Source organism: Ursus arctos, unplaced genomic scaffold (assembly GCF_023065955.2).
Source record: "Ursus arctos isolate Adak ecotype North America unplaced genomic scaffold, UrsArc2.0 scaffold_17, whole genome shotgun sequence".
Lineage (NCBI taxonomy): Eukaryota > Metazoa > Chordata > Mammalia > Carnivora > Ursidae > Ursus > Ursus arctos.
The window spans coordinates 47,491,392-47,512,958 of record NW_026622841.1 but is presented as its reverse complement, the minus strand read 5'-3'; the positions used below and the strand labels follow the sequence as shown (position 1 = coordinate 47,512,958).

The following is a 21,567-nucleotide window of genomic DNA, read 5'->3' as shown; positions in this document are numbered from 1 at the left end:
CTTTTTTTTTTCTTTTCTTTTTTTAAAGACTTTTTTTTTTTTAAAGATTTTATTTATTTATTTAACAGAGATAGAGACAGCCAGCGAGAGAGGGAACACAAGCAGGGGGAGTGGGAGAGGAAGAAGCAGGCTCCCAGCGGAAGAGCCTGATGTGGGGCTCGATCCCATAACTCCGGGATCACGCCCTGAGCCGAAGGCAGACGCTTAACCGCTGTGCCACCCAGGCGCCCCTAAAGACTATTTTTTTAGAGAAGCTTTAGGTTCACAGCCAAATTGAAGGGAAGGTATGGAGATTTCCCATATACTCAATGCCCCCACATGTGGATAGCCTCTTCCCTTATCAACATTCCCCACCAGAGTGGTCCATTTATTATAACTAATGAGTCTTCTTTGTTTGTGTTCCTATAATATTTCACTATCCCTTTTTATGTACTTCCTTATTTTCTGAAACCACAGACATTCCAAAGTTATTTTTAATTTCCCTGCCCCAAACCTTGAGTTAAACTCTTCTCTAAAGAACTCTGATTCCTTTTTTTGAAGAACGCTATTTAGAGACCAAAATCTGGGGGCACCTGGGTGGCTCAGTCTGTTAAGCTTCTGCCTTCAGCTTGGGTCATGATCCTGGGATCCTGGGATCAAGCCCCATGTTGGGCTCTCTGCTCAGTGGGGAATCTGCTTCTCTCTTTCCCTCTCCTCCTCCTCTCTGCTTGTGCTCTCTCTCTCTCTCTGTCAAATAAACGAATAAAGTCTGAAAGAAAGAAAGAAAAAAAGAGAGGGAAAGAAAGAAGGAAGGAAAGAAAGAAAGAAAGAAAGAAAGAAAGAAAGAAAGAAAGAAAGAAAGAAAGAAAGAAAGAAAGAAAAAGAAAGAAAGAAAAAGAAAGAAAGAAAAAAAGAAAGAAAGAAAGAAAGAAAGAAAGAAAGAAAGAAAGAAAGAAAGAAAGAAAGAAAGAAAAGAAACCAAAATCTAGGCTAAGTGTGCTTATTGTTACTGGAGTGTCATTGTTCCTGGGCTCACTTAGTAGACAGAGGTAGAAAATATATGTATGTTTATTAACCTGTGCCCCCCAACCCCTCTTTATTTCTGTATCTATCTATATATCTATATTAAAAATATGAGTTGGTACTGATGTATGAACATTGAAAGTTCATTTTAGTCTTTCCCCTTTATTTGTAACTTCTTTCTATGACAGGGGGAAATGTAGTTCTCCTTAACTATAATATATTCACTTCTTTGATTTTTTTTCTAACAGTTATGCAATTGTTAACCCATATGCCTGTGAAAAACAGATATGCTAACTAAAGTTTTTTAGCACAATTTTTTTGTCTTTAGCAGTATAGTACGCAGCCAAAACACTGATTTACTTTACTTACATTTGTTCTTTTCATCTTCATCCCCTTCAGTGTGGTTATGTTAGGTTTCATTTGTTATTGTTTGGATTCCATTTTGCCTACCTCTGCATCCCCTGCCCCGATCCTTGGTTGATTTTGTTTGTTTATTGCTATGGTTCTAAGAGACAAAGCTATAAAAAAAAATGGTATATATTTGGAGAAGTGTCTGTCCACACTGATACTTACCCCATTCCCTTTCTCTCCTTTCTACCACTTTTCCACCCACTCACCTATCGGTAATTAATCTCTTTAGTTTCTGGTCTTTCTTTTGCAGAAATGAGATACATGCGGATTTTTTCCCATCCACTTCTTTCTTAGAATTTTACTGTTTTAAAAAATTTTAACTGATATGGTTCCATTTTGTTGTGGTTTTAATTTGTATTTTTCTTATTATTAATGAAGTCGAACATCTCTTCATATTTTGAATAGCCTTTGGGTTTTTTCTTTTAGAGAATGTCTGTTAAACTTTTTTTGCTCATTTTCTCTTGGGTATGCAGGAGTAACTTAGGTATCCTGAATACCAATCCTTCATTAGTAATACTTGTTATGGATTTAGGAGGCTTGTCATTTTATTTGTAATGTCTTTGATGAAGAGTTCTTAAGTTTAATTTATCTATGCTCTGGAATTTTGTGCTTAAGAAATCCTCTGTGAGTTCATACAGTTTTTCTCCTATATTGTCATTTAAAAGTTTTAGAGTTTTGTCTTTTACATTTAAGTTTTTAATCCACCTGATTTTATGTATTTATTTATTTTGGGGTATGGTTAGATCCAATATAATTTCTTCGTTCTTCACCAATTATTAAAGATCCCATGCTTTTACCACTGATCTGCAATGCAAGCTTTATCATTAAGCAAGTTTCCATATGTATGGGGGTCTCTTTCTGTGGTCTATCCCTGTGCTAAAATCTCTTTGTCTTATTAATACAGCTCTGTAATTCTTAGTCTCTGGGAAAGCAAATCTGTCCTTTAGGACTGTCTTGACTATTCTTGGTCCTTTGCTCTGCCATATACATTTTTAAAACAATTGTTCAAGGTAAAAGGAAACTGTTAGAATTTTTATTGGAATTACATTGTATCTCTAGATAAATTTGAGGAGAATTTATTTTTAACTATATTTTATGATATAGCTCTATTTAGGTCTTTAATGTCATTAATAGTTTCATCATTTTCTCTTTAGAGATCTTATACACCTTATTCCTAGATACTTAATATTTTTATGTTATTGTAAATGTTTTTTAAAAAATATATACTTCTTAACTGTTTGCAGCTAATGTATAGAAATACAGTTAAATTTTATAAATTGATATTGACTCTGCCAACCAAATTCTTATATTTGATTTATCTGTGGATTGTTTTGCATTTTCTACACAGACATATTATTAGTAAATAATGATAGTTTTGTTTCTTATTTTATAGTTACAAGTGAAAAGTATCAGAATATACAATTACAAAATGCTAGGTAGCACAATATGCATAGGAAAAGGCACAGGAAGGAATGCACAGAAATGTTCACAGTAGCTAATTTTGAGTTAAAGAATTATGGATAAATTTTTCTTTTTAATATATCTCTATACTTTCCAGTTTTTCCAAGATGAGTATCTATCACTTTCATAACCAGGAAAGAAACAAAACTTAAAAATAAAAGCAAGTCTAAAACAAACTTTAAAGGTAAGGATTGCCTACTAAAAATGACCAGTTAGAAATGAAAAATCAAGTACCTATGATGTGCCTGCTCCCCACCCACATTCACCACTGCAGAGACAGATGGCCACATAGTTACGGACCAACACACATGTTATATCTAAGAGAACAACTTCTTAGATTCAAGGAACTTTGTCTTTCCATTGGGGCATGTATGAAATTGACGTGTAAAGGTCTTTATTCGTTTGTTTTGAAATGTAGTCAACTCTTAATTATCCGTAAGAAATATTTTTATAATGATTTTTTATTATATTATGTTAGTCACCATACAGTACATCCCCGCGTAAGAAATATTTTTATTCTTTATGAATTATTTATGATCTTTTCATAGTAAGTTACCATTAACTTGCACTGCGTATTTCCTAGGGATAAACTTAGGAAACATAGACTAATTTCCAACTGGCACTCTTCTCCCTATTATACGGATTAAGAATATAGAAACCCCCAGAGACTAAGTACGTTCTCTATTTCTCTGCTTACCTCCTCTATCACCTCCTTCCATAGTACATACTTGTCTCCCATCATGACATTTGTCAAAATTATCCATCTTCTCCATCATAAGCTCCAGGAGGTTAAGACATTTGTCCTGCTCTCCTGTGCGTCCCCATGACTAGCACAATACCCGACATAGTACCTGGTACATAATGGATGCTCAGAAAGCCCCTATGGAATGTTGAATGCATTTTACAAGCAATCCACTTCCAGAAAAATCAGAATACCTGCTACATTAAATGTTTGATCGCTTTCAGGTATAATCACAATAACATTTGGCTACATTTGGGTGGAAATTGGGTAAAGGCTTCTCGTGAAAAATGTTTGAAAACAAAATGAGCTTTCTGTTCACCTTTTCTTGTATAATGAATTTTTCATATAGTAAAACATTCTTCCTTTTTTCTTTTATACCATTTAGAGCTATTATTATTACAGCATCTAGATGTTAATTGCATGTAGTTGTTAACTGAGCTGATTTTATCTGAAAAGAAAAGCTAGATAAATAAAACTAAGTCAACATAATTTTATAAATTCTCTTAATTTAACTTGTTTCTTCTTTTTAATTTAATTTTTTTTTCACATAGTTGTGGCTGGTGAGTTTGGCTGATATTAGGTGCTAAATAGATACCCTGTAGCCCAAGCTAATCCTCAAGGTCCCCATGACATATCTAACTCTGAAATTAGCCTTCTGGTTCCTTCTCCTTCTTGAAGGGCTGTGGGCTTGAGTCACAAGGCTCTCATCTCGGGGGCGTTAGTTCTTCCCCCCATGCAGCTAAAGGTCTGGAAGACGGGGTTGCCCTTGGTTTGGGGTTTTTTTCCCCCAGCTTCATTGGGATATAATTGCCACTAACATTGTATAAGTTTGAGCTGTACAAGGTACCCCTTGATGATTTGATACTTGTATATATTGTGAAATGTTTATCACAATAAGGTTAGTTGACACATCCTTCACCTCACATAATTATCATTTTGTCTCTTCATTTGGAAGGAGAATTTTGTGTTTTAACGGATTATCCCAACAATACCTTCATGTGCCTCGAACTTTTTAGATGTTTGAATGTAGACGTAATTATATTATAGACAGAGATAATGATACAGTACTGAAGTTTCCATTTCTAATATTTTGGAATATAGTAATCTTGGGTAATTCAGTTCATTTTATTAATTTGGTACATAATCCAACATTCATTGAAGACTGCCTGTACTCTAGATACTGTGCAAAACTGTCACTATATAAAATGAGTAAATATTACCCTGATAGTCTCACAGGCTAGTTATGATATATTTGGACATTTATGTTATTTTCCTTTCTCTTATATATGTTTTGTTGCTGAATTTGGCATAAAGAAGGCTTATGTAGTTATATTAATTTGCTATAGCTCTGAGTGGCCTACGGTAGCTGTCAGCAGCAGCACTTCCATATAAATAGAATTTCATTAGACAGACGCCTCATACATTCGACCACTTCTACTTAACGTATCCGATCTTTGGCTCCCTGCTGCCCTTTGTGTGAGGTGTAGGAGATGGGGTAGGGGGTTCTAAAGGAAAAGAAATCTGATATTTCCTCATCAAAATTATGGTGGGGAATATGCAAAAGAAAAAAATATCTGCTCTGTAAACTTACACACATTGAACTTCAGTTTATTTCACTTATATATATATGTATGTGAAAAGATAAACTCTTTTTTTCTTCTTGGCAGGTGTCCTTGTAGACTTGGGTCTGGAGGAAAATGGGACAGCTTATCAGAGAGCAGAGAAATATGTTGTTCGTCTAGACAATGAGATTCAAACCAAGTTTGAAGTTTTTATGAGAAGGGTAAAACAGAACCCGTACACACTGTTTGTGCTGGTTCATGACAACTCCCATGTGGAACTAACGAGGTGATTGCTTCAGAGTGAGCAAATATAGCGTTTCTTCTAGCACAGCAATGGTTTTATCATAAATTCCTGAAAATCCCAGAGAACCTAACACTCGGCACCTTCTTATTGGTAACTCATTCCTCCTCCTTCCCTGCGCTCTCAACTTTCCCTACCAATTTAGTGTTGCTTTAATTTCAACTATATTGTGAGTGACTTTAGAAATCCCTGTTAAAGGGGCACCAAGGTGGTGGTTAAATGGCCAATTCATGGTTTCAGCTCACATTTGTGATCTCAGGGCTGTGATCTCAGGGTCATGATCTCAGGGTCCTGAGGTTGAGCCTGGCCTTGAGCTCCCATGCTCCGTGGGGAGTCTGCTTAAGTTTCTCTTTCTCCCTCTACCTCTGCCCCTCCCCCTGCTCATGGGCTCCCTCTCTCTCTCAAATAAATAAATATATCTTTTAAGGGAGGGAGGGAGGGAAGGAGGGAAGAAAGAAAAGGAAGGAAGGAAGGAAGGAAGGAAGGAAGGAAGGAAGGAAGGAAGGAAGGAAGGGAAGGAAAGAAGGAAGAAAGAAAGAAGGAAAGAAGGGGGAAGGGAGGGAGGGAGGAAGGAAGAAATCCCTGTTATAAAGCTGTCTTCAGGGTATTATAGAACTCAGCTGCCTCAGAGAAAGGGCAACAGCAGGAAGGTTGAGGTTCATGAGCTCCCAGAAGGGCCATGTGCTTTCCTTTCTCCACCCTTCTTCCTCCTCAGTTCTTTCCCCCCTTTTTACCCCTTCTTCTTCTCTTCTTTCCTCTTCTGCTGTTGCTCCTCTTCCTTGCCTTTCTCTCTACCCACATACCTTTAAAGATGCCACTTAAAGATCTGAGAGCAGGGACAGCTGGCTGGCTCAGTCAGAGGAGCATGTGACTCTTGATCTTGACGTTGTGAGTTTGAGCCCCACGTTGGGTGTAGAGATTACTAAAAAAAATAAATAAACTCTAAAATAATAATAATAATAAAGATCTGAGAGCAAGTCTGACACCTTCCCAATTTACCAGTTTAAACAAGAGAATATTCTATTTTTCAGGTGGGTTTACAGTGAAAGAGTAGTAAATGTGGCATGATGGAGCCAATTTTGCTCCCAGACCAAATTACAGTAATTATCTGTTAGGGTGTATCTTTGATCTTATGGGTTAAAAAGGCAAGTTCAGGCATCATCAAAGTGTTCAGAGATTTTCCTTTCTTCAGGACACACTGAGGTTAAGAATATGAAAGATTTGGGATCTGTTGTAGAAATATCAGAATTGCAAAAGCACTTGTTCAAAAGCCAGAATGTATTTGGCACTCCACATCTGAACTCTAAAGGCATATGTAGGTATAAATAAGATCTTGCATAGCACGTTAGATTTAAAAGGAAGGAAGGAAGGAAGGAAGGAAGGAAGGAAGGAAGGAAGGAAGGAAAGGAAGGAAGAAAAAGAAGGAAGGAAGGGAAGGAGGGAGGGAGGAAGAGAGGGAGGAAGGGAGGGAAGGAAGAAAGGGAAGAAGGAGAGAGGGAGGGAGAGAGAGAAAGAAACGGAGAAAGGGAGGAGGGAGGGAAGGAGTGAGAAAGAAAGAAAGAAAGAAAGAAAGAAAGAAAGAAAGAAAGAAAGAAAGAAAGAGAAAGAAAGAAAGAAAGAAAGAAAGAAAGAAAGAAAGAAAGAAAGAAAGAAAGAAAGAAAGAAAAGAACTTTGCCCAGATGCTGTTCAGTTACTCCTAGTGTTCTATGAGCAAAAATAGCTCAGTGACCTGATATATCTCATCTTTGAAAGTTTGGGGTAATAGCTCTGAGGATGTATATTGGATCTCTCTCTATTTAATTCCTCAGGGCACTGAGATTATTTCTTTGACAAAAAAAATATGTGGTTTTGAGGCTGCATAGCAACCTGGTACATCCAAATTGAACAGAACTGAAAACGATTCGGATATAAAAATTTTGGTCATGGGGAGGAAGGGGTAAGTGGCCCCTCTACAACCTCCCCATAGTCTAACATGCTCAAGGGAGGAAGGAGAGTGACAGAGGGGATCCCTCGAAGTTTGGGGGCCTTTCTGGTGTAACCGTCATTGCAGTTATAAGCATCATGTTTTGATGGAGAAACTCTCATCCAGATGAGATTTCAGATCAAAGTGGTCCATCTCAGCTACAGATTTAGGTATCCTTGGCCTGTAGAACTGACTTACACCTTGAAGTATATCAGAGGCAGACGGAAACAGGAAAAAAATATCTTTGAGATCTGTCTGAAAGTGGTAAAAAGGAGTGTAATTATTGCTTTTTCAAATTAAATGTTGGTTGCCTCTAATCCTGCTCCTAGTTAAAAAGAACTAGAAAAATAAAAATGAAAACGTTATCTCCATTTTGGTATCTGCTTCTTATCTAATCCCTTAAATTAGGAGGTATTAATGTGACTTTCAATATTTCTACAGTGTCATTTCGGGTTCTTTGTCACATGGTGAACCCAGTCATGGATTGGCTGATAGAGTCATTAACTGCAGGGAAGTCCTGGAAGCTTTCAACCTGCTGGTGCTCCAGGTCAGCTCCTTCCCGTACACACTACAGACCCAACAGTCTCGGATCAGCTCCAGCAATGAGGTTCACTGGATACAGCTGGACAGCATGGTGAGTCTCTGTTCTGCTCTCTGATACACAGGCATGTTCTCAGTTCCCAGGGAGCAGAATCTTGTAATAAAATATGGTCATCGCTTTGTAAAATAACACAAGACTTCAAAAATCTAACATGAAGTTTTATCTCCTTAAAAGTTCCGTATCATTACAATTTACTATAAGACTAAAAACTAGTGAGTAGTGTCCTATATAAATCTGATTATGTTCTTTTTTAGGTTATCATGCAGATACAAAATTTTCCATCCTATATAGTTTTCCCCCCAAAAAATGTGATATTATCTTATATGGCTACCAATAGCCTGAATTGTTTTTATGCCTTTAATGATTAATTTCAGGGGCGCCTGGGTGACTAGGTTGAGCATCTGTCTTTGGCTCAGGTTGTGATCCCAGGGTCCTGGGATCAAGGCCCCGCACCCCCACCCCTGCTGTATAGCTCCCTGCTCAGTGGGGAGCCGCCTTCTCACCTCTCCTCCCCGCTCATGCTCTCTCTTGCTATCTCTGTCTCTCTCTCTCAAATAAATAAAATCTTAAAAAAATAAATGATTAATGCCAATCTGAAATGTGGAAATTTTATTGTCCTTTTGAATGGCTCCTCTGTCATATTTCAGTCTTACTGATCTATGACTGTAAGTTATGCTCATTTTTCTCCCAGCAACTGGATTTTTTCTTGCAATCAGTTCTCAGTCTTATTTTAAATTACTCAGTAGTAGCACTTACTGTGTTGAGGGAAGCCATCTCAAAGTTGTACATATTCAGGACTGTATGTTTTTTTGGCTCCAATCCCTAACACCTGGAAAATATTTTCTATGACCTATACAGTGTATAATAAATATACTATCCAGGAAAAGAAATAAGTGTTTCATAAAAAACAATGAAGATTAGCCATTAATCAATGGATTTTTTGTTTAAAAATATTGAACATAATGGATATTTTTAAATAAATATGTTTAAATAAAAGATGCCAGATATGTCTTACATAAGAATAATATTTAGGGGCGCCAGGGTGTCTCAGTCGGTTAAGCATCTGCCTTCAGCTCAGGTCATGATCTCAGGGTCCTAGGATTGAGCCTGAGTCAGGCTCCCTGCTCAGTAGGGAGCCTGCTTCTCCTTCTGCTCCCCCTGCTGTTCTCTCTCTCTCTCTCATGCAAATAAATAAAATCTTAAAAAAAAAGAATAACATTTATTCATTTATCAACCCAGTACATTTCATTCTGTTATGAAGTAGGTAAGTTTTCCCTGACTTGTGCTCTTATTTGTGAGTATTGATTTGTTCTTTGCAGTCAAGTAAGCTCAGGTCACTGAATCATGTTGGCATCAGCCATGCCTCCCTTGTGAGAACTATCTCGTGAGTTCACTATCACACAGAGATTGCTTTGAGCTCTCACTTTGTTAGTATCTTCTCTTTGCCATCTTCATCAGTTGGATGTCAAGTTACAGGTGAGATTAAGAGGCTGGCTCAGTTCCTTTGCCTCTAAAGTGTAGGGTGCACCTGTAGGCTACCCAAGTAGTTACCCTGACATGGAACAGGATTGCCAATAAAACTTGTGAAGGGAGAAATTGTTTTTTAAGCCAACAGTTTTCCTATTAAATGTTAAGTTTAAATATCTTGTTGGTGGGGGGAGAGAAATATCCTAACTTACCTCTTTGGTGTAGTCTTTTCCAGAAGGGATCACACCAGTGATAGGAAGGACTCAAAGCTTCTTCCCTTCTCCTAACATGAAAGGAAATAGGCTGAAAATAATTTTCCTTGAAAGTCATTCCTGGGTACCTGGGTGGCTCAGTCAGTTGAGCATCTAACTCTTGATTCTCAGGTCATGATCTCAGTCCTGGGATCAAGGCCCACATCAGGCTCCACACTGAGCATGGAGTCAGCTTGAGATTCTCTTTCTTTCTCCCTCTGCCCCTCTCCCCACTCCTGTACACTCTCTCTCCCTTTCTCTCTCTCTCTAAAGTAAATAAATAAAATATTTTTTAAAAAGTCATTCCTATGATTATGGTTACTTTTTTAGGTATAATAATGGTACTATGGTTATATTTTTTAAAGGTTTCTTATTTGAGAGGCATATAGTGAAGTATTTATGAATTAAAGATTTGATACCCAGGATTTAATCACAATAATTAAGGGGTGGAGTGTTATTATGCTCTAATTAAGGTTTTTTAAAAATCATCAGTATGAAACTGAGATCAGCATAGAAAAAAGGTAAAAACTTTGAATCTAATTTACAACAACACCCTTACACATTAGGGAAGAAGCTCCTAACCATTAGCTTCCTTTCGTTATCTTGAGGCCAATGTCCTCAAAAAGGGAAAATTGAGAAAAGCAGAGTAATTCAATTCAAAAAATACTGAGCACTTGTGGGCTTGTGTTAGATCTTTCCAAGAACACACAGAGAGAACTGACTGTTTAAAGGAGAAAGCAAAGTACATATTAAAGTCACTGTTATAAAAGTAGAATAAGATATACAGAGAGAAAACAGTTTGGTGTTTACCAGAGGCAGGAGTGGGATGGGTGAAATGGATGAGTGGGGTCAAAAGGTACAAACTTCCAGTTTTAAATAAGTAAGTCCTGGGGATGTAATTGGTGACTACAGTTAATATTGTATGGCATATTAGAAAGTCACTGAAGATCTTACAAGTTCACATCACCAGAAAAAAAATATAATATATGGTCTGAGAGACTCACTCTGGTAATCATTTTGTAGGCATACCTCATTTTATTATGTTTTGCTTTATTGCACTTTGCAAGTGTTTCATTTTTTACAATTTGAAGATTTGTGGCAACCCTGCATCAAGCATATCTGTTGGCACCATTTTTCCAACAGCATTTGCTCACTTCATGACCCTGTGTCGCATTTTGGTAATTCTCAATATTTCAAACTTTTTCATTATTATTCATTATATTTCATGTCATTACATTTCGATTCATAACAATATTTCATTATTATATTTATTATGGTGATCTATGATCATTGATCTTTGATGTTACTATTGTAAACACATTAGTAGATTCAGCACTGTGGCATAATGCCACATCCATGTAAGAATGTGAAGTAAATATTACCACTCACTGACAATGCACTTGGTCACCCAAGAGCTCTGATGGAGATGTACAATGAGGTGAATGCGGTTTTCATGCCTGCTAACACAACATCCGTACTGTAGCCCATGGATCAAGGAGTAACTTCAATTTTCAAGTCCTATGATTTAAGAAAATACATTTTTCTTAAGGCTATAGTAGCAATAGATAGTGATTTCTCTGATGGATCAAGGCAAAGTTAGCTGAAAACCTCTGGAAGGAATTCACCATTCTAGGTGATTGAGACTTTCATGATTCATAGGAAGAGGTCAAAATATCAATATTAGCAAGAGTTTGGAAGAAGTTAACTCCAAAGTCATGGATGACTTTAAAGGGTTCAAGACGTCAATGGAGGATGTCCCTGCAGATGTGGTGAAAATAACAAGAGAACTAGAATTAGGAGTAGGGCCTGAGGATGTGACTGAACTGTTGCAAGCCCATGATAAAACTTTAACAGATGAGAAGTTGCTTCTTACAGATGAGCACAGAAAGTAGTTTCTTGAGATGGAATCTACTCCTGTTGAAGATGCTGTGAAGATTGTTGAAATGACAACAAAGGATTTAGAATATTACATGAACTTGGTTGGGAAAGCAGTGGCAGGGTTTGAGAGGATTGACTCTAATTTTGAAAGAAGTTCTGTGGGTAAAATGCTATCAAACAGTATCACATGCCACAGAGAAATCATTCATGAAAAGAAGAGTCCATTGATGTGGCAAACTTCACTGTTGTCTCACTTTAAGAAATTGCCACAGCCACCCCCGCCTTCAACAACCACCACCCCGCTCCGTCGGCAGCCATCAATATCAAGACAAGATGCTCCAGCAAAAAGATTATGGTTGCTGAAAGTTCAGATGATGGGTAACATTTTTAAGCAATAAAGTATCTTTTAATTTAAGATACGTACATTAGTTTTCTTTCTTTTTTTTTTTTTTAGATTTTTTATTTATTCAACAGAGACAGAGACAGCCAGCGAGAGAGGGAACACAAGCAGGGGGAGTGGGAGAGGAAGAAGCAGGCTCATAGCGGAGGAGCCTGATGTGGGGCTCGATCCCACAACGCCGGGATCACGCCCTGAGCCGAAGGCAGACGCTTAACCACTGTGCCACCCAGGCGCCCCCGTACATTAGTTTTCTAACATAATGCTATTGCACACCTAATAGCCTACAATATAGTGTAAACATAACTTTTGTATGGACTGGGAAACCAAACAATTCATTTGACTCATTTTATTGGCCACCTGCTTTATTGTGGTGGTCTAGAACCAAACCCTCAAATCTACAAGGTATCCCTATACATAAATAGAATCATTATGTTACATACCTGAAAACTAATGCAATGTTACATGTCAATTGCATCTCAATTTTTAAAAAAATATCAAGTTGTACACCTGGAATATGTACAGTTTTTATTTGCAAAAACAATAACAACGAGTAGAATAAGACAATTTTAAAAAATCAAAACGCTCTGGGGGTTGGAAGGAGGGAGAAGTGCCACCCGTCTGAGAGCACTAGGAAAGGCGACACAGAGAGAACGCGGCGGATGGGTGTTGCAAGAATGGAAGGACTGGGCTCAGGCACTCCTGGCAGTGGACAGCTTGGGGAGCTTCACAGAGGAGGAAACACAGGGATTTTTCAGAGAACACTAAGGGGATGAAAAGAAACCTGAAGATACACAGATAGAGGCTTGAAGTGCCAGGCTGGCAAAGTTTACACTTATTACATAGGCATTAACAATTTTTTCATAGGGGCATAATATTATTAAAAATACAGTTGAGCCTTGAACAACACAGGGGTCAGAAGCACTCACCCCTGCACAGTTGAAAATTCGCATATAACTTTGACTCCCCCAAAACTTATTTACTAATAGCCCACTGTTGGCTGGAAGCCTTACCGATAACATAAACAGTTGATTAACATCTATTTTGTATATTATATAATTATATACTGTATTCTTACAATAAAGTAAGCCAGAGAAAAGAAAGCATTACGGAAATCATAAGGAAAAGAAAAGACATTTACAGGACTGTACTATAAAAAATCTACATATAGGCAGAGCGACTGATGGTCCTGCAGATCTGTTTCTTGCTTCAACAATGTTTGGACAGAACAGACCCAGGGATGCCCCTTCTTCCAGCCTCCAGCTACCCTCCAACCTCTTTTCCAGTTGCAACCTCAGAACCATCTTCTCAGCCATCCTTTGGCTCCAGAACTAGCCATCAACAGTTTTTGAGCTTAGGTCCTTATTGCCAATCAACCATGAGCTCCCAGATTCATCAGAAAGACTCCATCAAGGTGGAGGCCGTCCTCACCTGCCTGGCCAACATGCATCCGCAGGGCTCCAATGCCTACCTCTCCCTGGGCTTCTGTTCCAACCTCAGCCATGTGGCTCAGGAGGGCCGAGGGTCTCCTGAAGATACAAGATCGACCCAGCAGCCATTCACTCTTCAGGACATGTGGAAGGCCTCTCAAGATAAGTGGGGTACACCCATGGTCCTGGAGAAGAATCTGAACCAGGCTCTTCTGGACCTGCCTGCTCTGGATTCTGCCTCACAAACCCCCATCTCTGTGGCTTCCTGGAGAACCACTTCCTAGATGAGGAGGTGAAACTCATCGAGAAGTTGGGCGATTATCTGACTCACCTCTGCAGACTGGCTGGCCCCCAAGCCTGGGCTGGGTGAGTATCTCTTCCAAAGGCTCACTTTCAAGCATGATAAGTAGGAGCCTCTGGAGCCCAATGGCCCTTGAGGGGCCCATCTGCCTCCCCCTGGTTGTCTGGGCTTCTGCCTGAGCTTCTCCTTGCAGCCACTTGGCAGCTTTTTAACTACCCTGGAGCCCTCCCCCAAGCCCTGCACCAAAGGAAACAATAAAGCTTTTTGCAGGAAAAAAAGACAGACAGACGGAAAGAAGGAAAGAAGGAAAGAAAGAAAGAAAGAAAGAGAAAGAAAGAAAGAAAGAGAAAGAAAGAAAACATATATAAGTGGACCCACGCAGTTCAAACTTATGTTGTTCAAGAGTTAGTTATATTGGGGCACCTGGGTGGCTCAGTCGCTAAGCATCTGCCTTTGGCTCAGGGCGTGATCCCAAGGTCCTGGGATCGAGCCCCACATCAGGCTTCTCCGCTGGGAGCCTACTTCTTCCTCTCCCACTCCCCCTGCTTGTGTTCCCTCTCTCGCTTGCTGTCTCTCTCTCTGTCAAATAAATACATAAAATCTTAAAAAAAAAAAAAAAAAAGAATCGCTTTCCTCTAAAAAAAAAAAAGTTAGTTATATTACCAAAATATATATCTTTTATTTTTATACTAACAATGTAAATGTGTAAACGTACAATTTGATGAATTTTCACCAAATGAAAGCACCCGTAGAACTACCAGCACCTAGATGAAAAAATAGAACATTACCACTAGACCAGAAAACAGACACTGCCCCCCAGAGGGCAACACTCTTCTGGCCTCTTACCCTATAGGTTTGGTTTGCCCGGTTTTGAACTTGATATCCATGGAATCACGCGGTATGCACTCTTGAGTTCTAGCGTCTTTTGCTCAGCATCGATCGTGAGATTCTTCTTTATTTTGCGTAAGTCCTAAAACACTCATATTGCTGTATAGAGATTACACCGGTGACCACAATTCATTTATCCATCCCATTCATTTATTTCAAGTACTGCTGCTATAGACATTCTAGCACATGCCCTTTAGTAGACCCAGGTATGTATTTTTTAGGGGGTGGATATGTGGGCATGAACGCATATGCTCAGCTCTAGGAGATACCGAGAGGCTGCCTTTTAAAGCAGTTCATTCATGATAGAGGTTAAGTTAAAGTGATTAAACATGGGGAGATCAGTCATCTGGCTTTTCTGATAATTCAGGTTCAAATTAACAAACACAGAAACAGTGGTCCTATCCAGATAAAGTATGGGCTAAATGGTGAACTTTCTAGGATTTTTTTACTGGAGAAGAGAGAACAGTCCGAGATCTCTTTGAGGTGATGCCTTTAGCCGGAGCAAGTCCAAGAGGAAGAGTGATCTGCGGAGGACAGAGGAGGTGGATTTTGAACGAGTTAAGGCTGAGACTAGTGTGCAGATATAAATGCAAGCTCGGGATTTCTCCTGGGGCTTTATGATATGGATTTGGAATATGTTGTCAAGAACAGTGATCACAGAAGCAGCTGGTGTGGATAAAATCGTTGAGGAAGGTAATGAAGAGAACTGCCAAGAAGGCAGTGGCCAAGGACTGACAGGTACAGGCCGCTGGATTTGGATTCAGGAGTCTTTGGTGACCGTCCACGGAGCAGAGCGTTTGGCTGGAGAGAAGCAAGGAGTGCAGCAAGAGGACAGGGAGAGCTGCAGGGTGAGGGTCTCTGGGAGGGTAGGACTTGGAAAGGAGGGAGTTTTTTGTTTTTTGGGTTTTTTTGTAAGAGAAGGGACGTTTTCCCAGAAGACATGATGCTTCAGGGTTGTGAGATTGAGCCCCATGTCAGGCTCTGTGCTGGGTGTGGAGCCTGCTTAAGATTCTCTCTCTGCCTCTGCCCCTCCCGCCCTCCCTCTCTAAAAAACAAAAAAGCATGTCAACATTAACCACATATTAAAGTTCATTTGAAGGGAAAAGAAATTTTGGTTTCTGCCACAGAGATAACTGTAGAGTTGATATCAGGTTATATAACAAAACACAATTTTTTTCTTATTTATTTTTTAACTGGAAGTTTGTCCCTCTCAATGCCTTTTCTCTACTTCGCCCATCCTTCCATCCCCCTCCCCTCTGGCAACCACCTTTTGCTTGCTTGATCTATTTATTTTTGTTCTCTATATTTAACAGTCTATTTGTTGTCTGCTCATTTATTTTGTTTTTAGATTACACATGTAAGTGAAGTCATATGGCATTCGCCTTTCTCTGTGTGACTTATTTCACTTAGCCTTAGAGCCTCTAGTTCTATCTGTGTTGCTGCAAATGGCAAAGCCTCATTTTTTTTAATGTTTTTTTTACGTTTTTATTTTAATTCCAGTTAGTTAACATACAGTGTTATATTAGTTTCAGGTGTCCAATATAGTGACTTAGCACTTTCATAAATCACCCTGTCCCCGTCACCACTAGTGCATTCCTTTGTCCCCATCACCTATTTCCCCATCCCCCCTCCCAGCCTCCCTCCAGTAACCATCAGTTTGTTCTCTGTAATTGAGTCTGTTTCTTGATTTGCCTGTCCCTCTCTCTTTTATTTTTTTTTTCAAGATTTCATTCTTTTTTGTCTCTGTAAAATTGTAAGATATTTAAAGTGTACATTGTGATGATTTGAAAGGACTCCTCCTTTCTAGTTAATTGACACAAACATCACCTTGCATATATGTTTGTGTGTGTATATATGTGTGTGTGTATACTTATGTGTATTATATATATATTTTTGGTGAGAACATTTCATTTCTACTCTCTTAGCAAATGTCAATTACATATTATAGTGTACACTATAGTCACCATATTATACATTAGTTCTTCAGACCTTATTCATCTTTTTTTATTATGTTCAATTAGCCTATAAGACCTTATTCATCTTATAGCTAAAAGTTTGTACCCTTTTACCAACCTCTTCCTATTCACCCTTCCACCCCGCTCCTGGCAACCACTATTCTACTCTCTGCTTCTATGAGTTTGATGATTTTTTTTTTAAGATTCCTCATATGAGTGAAACCATGCAGTATTGTCTTTCTCTCTATTTCACTTGGCATAATGCCCTCAAGGTCTATCTGTGTTGTTACAAATGGCAGGATTTCCTTCCTTCTCATGGCTGAATAATATTCCATTGTGGGAACGTATACGTATACATACTACGTCTTCTTTATCCTTTCATCCATTGACAGACACTTGGTTGCTTCCATATCCTGGCTATTGCGAATAATGCTCAATGAACATGGAAGTGCATTTACCTCTTCTGTATCCTATTTTCATTTCCTTTGGATAAATACCCAGAAGTGGAATTACTGGATCAATTTTTCATTTTTTTTGAGGAACCTCCATATTGTTTCCCACAGTGGCTGTACCAATTTACACTCCCACCAACAAATCATGAGGGTTCACTTTTCTCCACGTCCTTGCCAACATTCGTTATCTTTTTTCCTTTTGATAGCAGCCATTCTAACAGGTGTGAGGTGGGCACCTGGCTGGATCTGTCATTGGAGCATGTAACTCCTGATCTTGGGTTTGTGAGTTCAGGTTTACATGGGGCCTAGAGATTACTTTACAAAAAAATTAACAGGTGTTTAGGTGATATCCCATTATAATAGTCACCATCTTGTACATTAGATCCTTATTCTGATTTGCATTTCCCTGATGATTAGCGGTGTTGAGCACAAGTTCAGGTACCTGTTGGCCATTTGTACGTCTTCTTTAGAAAAATGTCTATTCAGTTCCTTGGCCCGTTTTTGATTGTTTGGGTTTTTTGTTATTGAGTTATGAGAGCTTTTTAAAAATATATTTTGATTATTAATCCCTTATCAGATATATGACTTGCAAATATTTCTCCCATACTCTAGGTTGTCTTTTCATTTTGTTGAGGTTTCTTTTGCTGTGCTGAAGCTTTTTAGTTTGATGTAGTCCCTCTTGTTTATTCACAATTTTTTAACCTTCCAGCAAATAACATATTGCAGGGATTTTCCCCCACCGCTAGAAAACAAGACACGTTGTATCCGTCCTCACTGGGTTTGGCTCTATTTTTGAATCAGGAGGACATGAGCCGCCCGGAGAAGCTGTATTTCGGCTTGAATGAATACAGTAAGTCTCTACAGTGGGGAATCACAAGCCCCCTTCTGAGATGTGATGAGACTTTTGAAAAAATGGTGAACACGCTCTTGGAAAGGTAAGTAAGGACCTTCAGCTTTTACCTTAGCGGTACTTGTGTGTCTAAAATCGCCAAAAGTCTCTTGTGCCACTGTCACAGGGAGTTCTGTGGAGGCCCAGCTGTGCAGATGCCTTTTATGCAAAGGCAGCATAAAAATAGCCTCTCCTAAGATGACCTTTTACTCATATAGGTTTTCTGTGATCATCCAAGACTAACAAAGGAAACTAGCGACACAGAGTGGGACTTAGAACCACTTGCCATGCTCTGAATCATCTCCCAAGCATGCTTTACTGCTACCACCAGGGGATTAGATGGACAGAGGGATGTACTGATTAAATACCATTCCTCTGAGATGTGGCCTCCCCCACCGTACGCCCTACACATCTTCGTTTTTCTCCTTTCCCCTCTATCCACCACAGGCAAGTACCCTTAGGTGACTCAGTAAAAACTGAACTTTACTATGAGAGATTTGGAGTGTAGACTGGAGAAAATTAAGAGCAATTAGATCATTGAAGTGAGTTCAGTTCCTAACGCGCCTCCTCCAGTCCCTGACGTGGGAGCTAAAGATCATGACTTTTCTGTCTCATCTGCTTTCTTTATATTCCCCAAGTCCTGGTCAAACTCCAGAAGAGTAAAGGGTTTCCCTGTTTTTTCCCTCTGATCTTGAATCACAGGCTCGAAGCGTCACAGAGGCATTAGAACTTACATAACCTGACATACAAACTAGGAAGATCGGTAGGGGAAGGAAGGGAAGAAGAAACGGGGGTAATCAGAAGGGGGAATGAAGCATGAGAGACTATGGACTATGAGAAACAAACTGGGGGCTTCAGAGGGGAGGGGGTTGGCGGAATGGGATAGACTGGTGATGGGTAGTAAGGAGGGCACGTATTGCATGGTGCACTGGGTGTTATACGCAACTAATGAATCATCGAACTTTACATCAGAAACCAGGGATGTACTGTATGGTGACTAACATAATATAATAAAAAAAATTAAAATAAAAAAAAAGAAAATTAATTTTTAAAAAAAGAACTTACATAACCTGGAATAGGGTCCCCCTGCCCTCCACTGCAGTCGTCTGTCTGACCGTCCAGCCACGGGGGCAGGTGGATTCTTTTTGATGAGGCACATTCTAATTTTTAGTAGCTCTCGTTCTTCAAATTGGCTCCAATTGACCGCGAGCTGCCTATTTAACAACCTGTTCTATAACTTTGCTAAGAAAAAAGAAAGAGAACTGAAAGTGAGGACAGGTGGGTGTATCCTCTCCAGTGAGTTATTATGCTGCACCAACAAAAGGAGCAGGCTCAGAGTAGGGTTTTATATTTTTGCAGCTGTTGGATTTAAGAAGACTTAACTGACACTGTGACATTAATCTCTTCATAGCACATGTGATCTCACGTTTCCAAAATCATCCCATGAGTCTCCCTTTTAAGTGTTTCCCACCCACCTGCTGCTTCCACCGGCTTGGAACGTCCCCTCTCTTCTGGTAGCGTCATTCAGAATCAGTCCTGTCAACTTCTCTTACAACTCTGGTAATACTTACAGAATAATAATTACAATTCAGTGCAAACAGAACAGGTTGTGAAGACTGTTCACTTCTAAATTCATACTTCTTTCAGAGTGTGAGATCTAAATGCCTTAGATCAAAGTTACCGTGTTCTAACTTTGGCCTACCTAGCTGGCCCATCAAAAAACATGAAGCTTTAAACAAGGATCTTGTGTGCTCACTTCTTCCAACCCAGTCACTCAAGCTAATAATAGCTGCGATTTATTGAGCGTTTGAAGAACTGGATCAGGATTGAGTGAACTGAAGGATTTCTTCACTTTTCCCCAACTACTAAATCCTTGCAATGTAAGGAGACATTATCAGAGACCTGAATGAATCTAGACCCAGCTCTGTCCCTGACCGGTTGCATGATCTTAGGCGAGTAGCCAGGTCTCTCAGCTGCTTAACTCACTCTCCTTCTGGTGGGGGGGGAGTGGTCAAAACCGGGGCATCCAGGGTCCTTTCCAACTCTGAAGTACTTCAAAACCACGTTATTCATTTGATGACCCTAACTGGTATTTGACCCTGGGCTTTTGTGTGCAAGGCTGGCAGACCACTTGCTTTACTTTAAATAGAATTATGAAGTGGAACAAAGGTGAACCACCCCATGGCCTCCCCAGCTGCTAGGCGGCTGCCTGTGCTCCCAGCTGGCAGCCAGAAAGTTCATCACAGGCTCATCCTCACTTTGCCAACACCTCTTTTCTTGACCAGCACCTCCTTGTGCCTGCAAAGGGGTCCTCTTTGCCCATGTGTACTCGCTTTGCCAGCAGGCCTGGCTCTCTGAGGAATAACTCACAAATAAATTTTCTGCCTGCTCTATAGCTGTAAAAAGTGCCAATTTGAACAAAGTGATCCTCTGACTTGGCAGTCAAGGCGGGGTAGGGGTGGAGTACCAGTGGGTGTTGGGAGGAGGCAAGGACACCCCTATTTGCCAGGCTTCCTTGACTAAGCAGGGCTCGGGTGATAGGAAGCTGCACCACCAGGGGGTGCTGTTTCTCCAGTCAGCTCCAAGTCTCCTCTGGGAACCAAGGCACGTTCTATGGGAAGATACAGTTACTGCTATCTGTGGGGCTGCCCTCAAATGATCAATTGTTAATAACAATACTTATGCTTTTTATGTCTGATACTTTGCAAACATGATACTAATGTTTCAGTTTTCTTTACTGTAGTCTTAAGTATCGGAGAAATAAACTGACAACACCACCATTCTGTGTCACCAATAAGAGTTTAGGATCCAGGGATGATCCGTTATGACTCTGTCAACAAATAACCTGACTAGGCCAGTGCTTCTCAAAAGTTAATGTGCATACAAATCACCTGGGGATCTTGTCAGGATGTGAGATCTGATTCAGATAGCTGGGGTGGGGGAATTTGACATTTCTAACAAGCTCCCAGGTGGTGCGGCTACTGGGCCATAGACCACACTCAGAGAAGCTGCTGGTCCACAGCCACACTCAGAGAAGCTGCTGGTCCACAGGCCACACTCAGAAGCTGCTGGTCCACAGATCACACTCAGAGAAGCTGCTGGTCCACAGCCACACTCAGAGAAGCTGCTGGTCCACAGATCACACTCAGAGAAGCTGCTGGTCCACAGCCACACTCAGAGAAGCTGCTGGTCCACAGACCACACTCAGAGAAGCTGCTGGTCCACAGGCCACACTCAGAGAAGTTGCTGGTCCACAGGCCACACTCAGAGAAGCTGCTGGTCCACAGACCACACTCAGAGAAGCTGCTGGTCCACAGCCACACTCAGAGAAGCTGCTGGTCCACAGCCACACTCAGAGAAGCTGCTGGCCCACAGATCACACTCAGAGAAGCTGCTGGTCCACAGCCACACTCAGAGAAGCTGCTGGTCCACAGATCACACTCAGAGAAGCTGCTGGTCCACAGATCACACTCAGAGAAGCTGCTGGTCCACAGGCCACACTCAGAGAAGCTGCTGGTCCACAGCCACACTCAGAGAAGCTGCTGGTCCACAGGCCACACTCAGAGAAGCTGCTGGTCCACAGCCACACTCAGAGAAGCTGCTGGTCCACAGGCC

At 40.1% G+C, this 21,567-nt stretch overlaps 1 protein-coding gene and 1 long non-coding RNA gene across 5 annotated transcripts in view; one reads left to right on the top strand and one right to left on the bottom strand.

Moving 5' to 3' along the window:
* The window catches only part of GREB1L (GREB1 like retinoic acid receptor coactivator), a 262,117-nt gene that overhangs the window by 206,179 nt on the left and 34,371 nt on the right, over positions 1 to 21,567 (top strand). For all 4 annotated transcript variants that reach the window (XM_057313207.1, XM_044382873.3, XM_026496065.4 and 1 more), the window contains 3 exons: positions 5,284 to 5,464; positions 7,885 to 8,077; positions 17,865 to 17,998. In XM_057313207.1, coding sequence (XP_057169190.1) covers positions 5,284 to 5,464; positions 7,885 to 8,077; positions 17,865 to 17,998 — 508 coding nt within the window. The remainder of the gene's footprint in view (positions 1 to 5,283; positions 5,465 to 7,884; positions 8,078 to 17,864; positions 17,999 to 21,567) is intronic.
* On the bottom strand, positions 1,771 to 20,532 carry LOC125282739 (uncharacterized). The gene is made up of 3 exons (XR_007189939.2): positions 19,018 to 20,532; positions 9,724 to 9,794; positions 1,771 to 6,401 (listed from the first exon to the last, which is right to left on the bottom strand). It is a non-coding gene; the product is annotated as an uncharacterized LOC125282739 (long non-coding RNA).